This window comes from Chondrus crispus, genomic scaffold, assembly GCF_000350225.1.
Source record: "Chondrus crispus Stackhouse genomic scaffold, scaffold_159, whole genome shotgun sequence".
NCBI lineage: Eukaryota > Rhodophyta > Florideophyceae > Gigartinales > Gigartinaceae > Chondrus > Chondrus crispus.
In genome coordinates this window covers 177923-186879 of record NW_005179027.1, presented here as the reverse complement: position 1 = coordinate 186879, position 8957 = coordinate 177923, and the positions used below count along the sequence as shown (strand labels likewise).

Below are 8957 nucleotides of genomic sequence, written 5' to 3'. Positions count from 1 at the left end.
AGAAGCCTGTAAAAAGCGGTCCTCTCCAAACGGCCCCCCTCAGCCTGTCAAGAAGACGAAACACATCGCCCTTTCGACTGACAACCTTTCTATCCTTGTGGAGAGCTACAATATTCGCTTCAGCGAGTATGCGCCCAGGTGCACGTGATCCGTCGGACGGCACAACGATGTACCAGACTTGCGTTTGTTGCGGGCAGGTACCTTGCTGGAGGTCAGTCCGCAAAACTGGTGGTGGGATTTTTCAAATTCGGGTTTACTTTACGTCCAGCGAATTTTTGGGCAAATGGAAAATAACGAATGGTTCATGATTCTTTTCATGTTTTAGGGTGAGTGCGTCTTTCCCCGCTGGATTCACACGAACATTAGGTCAACGACCGACATAGCCGATGAATGCGAGATACGGCGGTCATCTCGAGAACGGCTCGTCACCTCTGAAAAATCCCCCTTGCTACGCGGAAGCCGAACCATCTCTGGGATACTGGGTCAAAACAAAATAATCAAATGATTTGCTTGACTACTGTAGGGCCTCACACAATCCGAACAACAACTCAGTTGCCAACCCTCCCTCCCTCCTCCCCCCCCACCTCCGCACATTATCTCATTACCCATGCCCCACATCCCTTCTTCCCCAACCTCCGGCATTGCCATCGCCATCCTCGCCCACATCCCCCAACAACACCGTATCATGCCATCCCCGCCCCCCTGCGGCGAGCATTCCATCCCGGGCAAGCCGTCCCACCAACAAGACCACCACCTCATCCTATACACGCGCGCTTCTTCCCTCTACCTCGTCGCAGCCGGCTACAGCGGGCCCTCCACCGGCCAACTCGTCGCGGAGCACTGTGTGACCCACGTGCCCACCCTCCTGCACCACCGCGCGCTGCTCTTCGCGCCGAACTCCCCCACGACGCTGGCCTCGCTGCAACGAGACATCTCGCAGCTCGACCAGGACGTCGCACACGCGCCGCTGCGACGTCACGATGACGACGTCGCAGCGGCGTGTGTGCGCCGGGTCGACGATCTGCCTGCTCATCCACTCGCAGCAGCACCTGCTAGTGGCCAACGTCGGCTACTTGTGAGCCATCGTCCTTTCGCGCGCGGGCGTGCGGGCGCTGACCACGGACCACAAGTGCGCGTACGCGCGGGAGCTAGCGCACGTTAAGCGCGCGGGCGGCTGGGTCGTGGGCGGGCTGGTCAACGGGCACATCTCGATTACGCGCGCGGTGGGCGACGACGAGCTCAAAGCGCCCCGGCACCTGACGGCGATCGGGGGCGCGGAAGGGGGCGCAGACGGGGTGCGTACGGGATCGCGGACATGCGCGCGGCGACGGGCGCCTGACGGCGATCGGGGGCGCGATCGGGGGCGCGGTGCGCGGGCGCGCTGTTCACCGCCGAGGCCGCCGTATTTCAGAACTTATTTTATTCAAAATCAGGAATCTCAGAATCGTATTGCGTGAATCGGAAGCGATGGTTCACACGTTGCTTGCGCCTTTTCTTGTACCTCTGCAAGACCCTACGCCTTTTCTCAATAGTAATTTCGGCAATCTGATGCATGCGATTACGAATGCGAGTGAACCGCTCTTGGTCCGTCGCGCGCAGAGGATGCCATTTGATGTGGCAATTCCTCAGTGCAACACCTAGGCAAAAGTAGTCGTCGTATGTTGACTCTCCCCCATCTCCATTTTCGGGACAGAAGCGTCCACAACCCACAAAGCCTCCCAAAAAAATTCCACAATAATTCGGTAACTGGCCAGCTTGTGGTTGTATCTTTCGTCACTGAGAGAGCCTCCCATTCTTCGGCTTTTTCAAAGAGGTCACTCCTCTCAATATTTCGCGCACCCCTTGGTATTCTTTGTACATAAGAGTTGCCCACATATTCAGATACTCCATACTCAGCTTCCCCAAATCTTCCAACTCTCTCTCAGGTCCACTTTTCTCCAACTCTGCCAAATGCCGGTCACGGTTTCGCTGTAATATTTCAAATCAGAAACAAAACCCGGGTAGTGTGCAGTCATTCCAAGTGCCAGAACATTCCGCATGACCGAAACTTCCACTTCATATCCGTAAAGCTTGTGTTTCCACTGAAATATCTCTTCCCCTCCTCAATACTTCCGCTAGGTCTGAGGGCTTGCCGAAAAGTTACGTCTGTCGCATAACGAGCTTCAGGGAACGACTTGAGATTTCTGCAGATATCCCATTTTATGGAGCTCGCCCACCTTCTCCCCAAAGCAGGCAAAGACGAATTGTGAAATCAATTGCACAAACCGTGTGACCAATCGCTCAAATGTGGGACCCTTCATATCGAAGACTCTCGCCAACATGTCCCACTGACCTCCGTTTTCAGCATTGTGAGTGTGATAAAAAGTGCATCTTTTCCAGAGATCTTCGATCTCTGTTCACGTCCGATATTGTAGGACTGAGTGATAAAATCCGAGAGGTTATTCCAAAGCAGTTCAAAAGTTTTGGGGAGGAAGTTGGTCATGTTGCGAATAGCCTCAGGGCCGCCTTCGGCGTAAAAACTGTCAAAGAGGGGGCACGGGGAGTCGGCCTCGTCATCCGAACTGAGCGACAGCCGATGTGGGCAGAATTGGGCGATCTCATCTTCGCGCTCGACGGCGGTGTCGGCAAGGATTTGCAATGCAGCGGCAGCGTGATTGGGGGGTATCGGAGCCATGACAGAGATGGAGGGAAACACAGAGGAGCTGGTGCGAGAGGTGTTGTGTTGCGAGGATAGTGAGGGGGGGTCTTTGCTTAAAGGTACTGTAAGGGGTGGGTCTTTTCTCAGACGTGACGCAACAACTACACAATTGCGCGGTCTTTCGGGGAGGACTCTGTACTACTTTTGAAAATTCGCCTTGTTGGCATTTTTTCAGTACGTGCAATTTCTCTGTCATTTCAATATCAGCTGTTGAATTAAAATAGACGGGCCATGGCCGTGATTTGGGAATCTCTGCCTACTCACGCTGCCATAACTGTATGCGGGGCGTTTTCTAGGCATATTATTGGCTCGTTCGCCTGTGCCTGACGGACCGCAAGGACAGACTGTCAGCATTACAGTCTGTCACCAGCGGTACTTAGACCCACGAGACGGCAACGACGAGTAAAGACGACCCCCATGAGGATTACGATTCATCAGGTTATGGCCCGCTTCGCACCACTACGACACACCATCAACTGAACGCAAACTGGATCGCGCTACACGCACTCGCAGCCGTCGAGTGCCTGCAAACAGACCAGCCGGAAAGACAGGCATCCCACCTCGCCCCCGCCGCCCCCTTTCCGAATCCTCATCAACGCCCAACCCCCTACATCTAGCAGCCCTTCTCTACATCCCTCCTCCCAGGCAAAAACCATCCCACACGCCCACCACCATGGACATTAAGGATATCCCCAAGCTGGACCGATCCAACTATGGACCATGGCTCCTGGCCATAAAATCAGCAGCCTACACCCAAGATGCAATCGAACATATCGAGGGCAACCCGCCCACCCCAGACGACGAGCAGGAACGAAAAACCTACCTCCACGCCAAGCACAAACTCTTGGGCAAAATGCTAGCCACAATACCAGCGGACATCATCAACCTCCTTCTTATGCCTGACGAAAACCCCACACCACACGACATCCTCGAGAAGCTCAAAGCTCACCTCGACACAACGAATGCGAGTGACCACCTGTACCTAAAACAACTAGCGGAACAGTGCCATATCGAACCAGGCCATTCAATCTATGAATACGTCCAACGCCATGAGATCATTAGGGCGCAAATGATCACGGCTCGCTACCCCGACATCGCCAAACAGAGCACAACAGTAGACTACATGATCGAAGGCGTCAAACAGAACCCAACAACAGCGGACATCGGACTCCAGCTCCTGTCACTGCAACCCAAAGACGTGAAGGACTTCGTGCACAAATACAATCGAATCGAAACCTACCGTCAAGCCATCCAACCAGGCAACCCCTGGCCACAGGCAGCAGCCAGCCCACGAGCGTACCTACCAACCCACGGGCGCCGCCCCCAACCCCGTCAAATACGCCGACCCGCCACATGACACACCAACCCCTGTCGCCATCATATCGCAAAGGGCGTCAGGAACCCGCAACACGCGGACAGCGAATGTCGAGACCAAACACATCCACAGAATCAAAAGAAAGCACGTAGGCGACCCGCCGCCAAGGCACGAGCCATCATTGATCCAGAAGACTCGCATTACAGTGAGCTCAACATGTCCGACACCGAACCCGACCACCACCAAGGCGAGGAGGGTATGTTCATCCTAGACTCCGCAGCGCATCCCACGCACACATCCCGCCCCCTCCCACACATGAAGCTCCTCGCCCATCCCACAAAATCTCTCACAGCAACTAACCAACCCACGATATGCACCCACGCCGGCACCATTCAGACATATACCAATAAGGGGTACCCCCTACGCCTCAGAGCAGTACACAGCCCGAACATTCCATACACACTAGTATCTGTCCACGCTCTAGCATCACTAAAATGCACGGTCACATTTGACAGAAATATGGCACACATCAGGGACAGACAAAACAAAGTCATCGGCACGGCTCCATGGCATAAAACACTGCACGCCTACGCATGGTCACCCCACAAACGCACCACCCGACACACAGCCAAAAGTGCACGCACCATGCCAATACGAGCCAACAAGCGCACGACGACCAAGCCACCAACGGCCACAGCACAGGCCATCCCACCCCAATCAGCGACAAGATCAGTACACCTATTGCCAACTCGCACACCTACCAGAACCCGATCGCCAAACATACAACACTTCCACGACCCCAATCCACACACACCCAAACAACTGACAAAAACCACAGCAACCGCGTACCAGTGGCACCTCGCCCTCAATCACTCCCCGCCAAAAGCGCTTCAACGCATGGCACAGGAAGGAACCATCGCCAACCACCCAGCCAGCCTCCAAGGCGCTCCTCCACCCATCAGCTGTTCCTCATGTGCCCACGCTCGACAATCCCCCCGGCCACACCCAACCGCACACCACTCACAACAAATCGCCGAGCAACTAAGGTCAGACACATGCGGCCCCATCACACCCCCGTCAACACACGGCAATGCACACATATTCACCTGCATAGACACGGCCAGCAGATACCTTGTCACCTACTACATTCGCAAGAGACAAGAAGTAAACGCCATAATACCGCAGCTGTTCCACACGTTGTCCCTACAAAACAAACTCCCCCAAGCGTACAGGACAGACAACGCTAAAGAATTCACATCGACGCACGCAAAAACCACATATCAATCTCACGGCATACAGCACATTACCAACACCCCCCACCAGCCACAAGAAAATTCTATTGCCGAAAGAATCAACAAAACGCTGTTCACAAGGGCAAGAGCAGCACTCCATCACGCGTCACTACCACCCCAATTTTGGGAGGACGCAGTACGCGATGTTGTCTTCAAGTACAACATAATGAGACACAGTGCCACCAATAAAAGCCCGTGGCACCCCTGGCACGGCAGACCAGCGCGCATGACACGCATCTTCGCCTTCGGGCAAATCGGAACGGCACCAATTCACGCGCACAAAACCAAACTCCAGGCTCGCAGCGAACCCGTCCGATACATGTTCCCAACGTCGGAAACGCACATCATGACCATCACGATAAACAGTGCGCGATACAGGGTCATCTGAGCGATCGACTTCAAACCATACTCACGACACCGGGATCCCACACACACGTCAACGCACGTATTCAAAACCAAACTGACAAGACCCAAACCCCGATCACAAAGCACCAACAAGCACCGATACATGCCACCACCACGCACCATCGACCAAACCACACCGGCACCACACCATGTCCACGCAGCACGGCAGTACCCGGACGCGGCAGAATGGGAGACCGCACACAACGCTGAATTAGACATGCTGGACCAACAGACCACGATCAAATGGATACCGCAAACAGACGTGCCCCCGCACGAAAAACTCATACCCCTCACGATGACGTACAGATACAAACGCACACCAACAGGAAAAATAGCAAAACGAAAGGCACGCTGTTCCATCCGAGGCGACCGCATGCAGCCAGGCAAACACTTCGACCCTAAACAAACGTCCACGTTTATGTCAGAGAAAACGTCAGTGCGCACAATCCTAGCACTCGCCGCATCACACAGATGGCCTCCACAGTACATGGACATCACGGCAGCCTACCTACACGAGACACATGACCCCCGCTTCCGCGTCCATGTGCGACAGCACCCCCGATTCGGCGGAAACCTCAAGCACGGCACCAAAGCGGGACAACTAGTAGGCAACCTATATGGGGGCCGATCCGCCGGCCACCGTTACACCACCGAGCTCCAGAAACATCTCATCACGCAAGGCTATCAGAAATGCGACAGCGACCCATGTCTGTTCACCAAAACACACACAACGGGCACACTGCTGTTCACTGTAAGCATGGACGACTTCCTCGTCACCGCTTCAAACCAAGAACTCATCGATGAACTACTCACCGCCCTCAAGCAAAAGTACAACATCAAAAATCTCGGTTTCCCCCATTCGTACCTCGGATGGCAAATCACACGGGACGCACAAGGAAGCATCCACATCTCGCAAGAACAGACCATAAGCACGATACTTGCAAAACACAACATGTCGGAATGCAATTCAAAAACAACCCCCGCGCCGCTAAAGCCAAACAAGAACGTAGAGAACCAAATGGCGCCCCTATCCCCCACGCTTGCCACCCACTACCGCTCCATTCTAGGAGATCTCCGGTATGTCGTCGATAGCACTCGCTACGAGGCATACCACACAACCAACCAGCTGACGCGACACAGCAAGCAACCGAGCCATGGAAATTGGCATGCGCTCAAATGGCTCCTCCGGTACGTCAAGGGCACCAAGAGCAAGGCCATCTCGTATCACGCTCGAGCCCCGGTATGTCTGCGCACATACAGTGACGCAGATTATGCAAATGCCAAAAGCCGCAAGTCGCTCACAGGAATCATGCACACTCCCCGATAGCCTGGACATCGGCGCCACAAGACGTCGTAGCCCTGTCAACCTGCGAGGCTGAATACATAGCAGCCTCGCTCGCCGCCCAGCAGGCGCTATGGCTTCGTCGGCTGCTTCGGGACATGAAGCACCCACAACAGCACCCCACGACAATATTCATCGACAACCAATCGACCATACAAGTCGCGGAATATTCCGCCCCCACGCGCATAAGGAAGCTCATCGATGTCAGGCACCATCACCTTCAACATCACATCCAAGGCGCTGCTCTCACCGCGCAACACATACCATCCGCGGGCAACTCAGCAGACCTATTCACAAAAGCGCTCGGACCCATCCGCTTTCAAGAAATCTGCAAAATCATCCAACCAACTGAACCCCCCAGCCCCGACCCGAAGGCGCACCCCGGCACAACCTTCACGCGCACCCCTCAGCGTCCCCCGGGACTGACGGACCGCAACTCTCTTCATCAGACGCTGACAGGTACGCGCGTGACGGACAGCAAGGACAGACTGTCAGCATTACAGTCTGTCACCAGCGGTACTTAGACCCACGAGACGGCGACGACGAGTAAAGACGACCCCCATGAGGATTACGATTCATCAGTGCCCGCGTCTTTGCGACTTTTCTCTATTCTGTGAGAGCATCCCCACCGGTACGCAATCAAATCATCAAATAACAACACTTGGCACACTTTTTCTGTAATTTGATTGGCTCCCTAGAATTTGGTTGTTTCGTTATTTGGCTGTTTGATGCTTCGGAAAGAACTGCCACACCGGTGAGAACCAAATGAAGTACATTCCCCTCGTACTCACCATCGCAGCCTTGTACTCACACTCGTACTCACCCTCGTATCGCACCCTCAGTCGTAGTCGCACGCTCACTCGAAACCCATCCCGCGACCTTCTCCCTCGCCACTCTGTCTGCACTCCTTCCCTCTCACCTCCACCGTGGACAAAGACAGACTGCCGGCGCTGTCCTCCCTGCTCACGGACAGCACGCGCTCCCCACGCGACCGCGAGCAGCGCGATCCCGGAGAGGACATACGCACCGGCGGCAGCGGTGCTGCGGCGGATGATTGGCTCGACAGCCGCGAGCGACGTTCTCCTGCGGCTGCTGCTGCTGCTGAGCAGCGAATCGCACTGCGCTAGCACTGTCTGCGCTTGTGAACCTGTCGGAGGACGAGGAGGCGGCGGCCTTGACGTACGCGGACGCGGTGCGGCTCGCAGCGCAGGTGGTCCTGGACGCGGACGTCGTCGCGCTGCACGCGGCGCTGCTGTCCAACCTGACGCGCTTCGCGCCGGGCGTGGACGAAGCGGAGGGTGCGGACGGGTTTCGGGAGAGGGGCACGCTACTCGTGCTCGTGGAGAGGGTACCGAGTATTCCGAATGTGCTGCGGCTGTCAAATGCGTGCGCGAGCCAGGAGGGGAGGGACGTCCTGTTGGTCGAGGGAAGGCAGGCGGAGAGACAGCTGTTGACGAGGTTGCTAAGATTGCTGGAGGCGGGGGAGGCAGAGAAGAGGCTGGCGGGGGCGAGCTGGGCGCGGAACTGCGCGATGGCGGACGAGTGCCATGATGTGTTGGTGGGGGTACAGCGGCGGTCGCAATGTGCTTGGGGAGGTCAAAGGAGGTGGGACGGGAGGAGATGGCGGAGATTCGCGCCTGGTTGGTCGAGGAAGTGTTGTTGTTGTGTAAGAGCCGGGCGGGGAAGGACGCGCTCAGGGATGGCGGGGCCGTCGACGTTCTGGAGGGATGGAAGGGGGAAGAGCATGCACGCCGTAGTGAGCATTCTGGATCGGCGGGAGACACTGGTAATCTCGAGGCAAATACCGCATCGATGCACTTTTTGGTGGGAAGCCGTTTCGGTCGACCAATAGAACGTGCAAACTGGATTGTCAAGAGTAATCAAACAGAGACTACCCGAACCAAA

At 55.6% G+C, this 8957-nt stretch overlaps 1 protein-coding gene across 1 annotated transcript; it reads left to right on the top strand.

Moving 5' to 3' along the window:
• Nucleotides 1-7817: 7817 nt before the first annotated feature.
• CHC_T00002858001 (hypothetical protein) lies at nucleotides 7818-8603 on the top strand. The gene has a single exon (XM_005713960.1). It carries the CDS (start codon nucleotides 7818-7820, stop codon nucleotides 8601-8603), a length of 786 nt encoding a protein of 261 aa, XP_005714017.1.
• The last annotated feature ends 354 nt before the right edge of the window (nucleotides 8604-8957 follow it).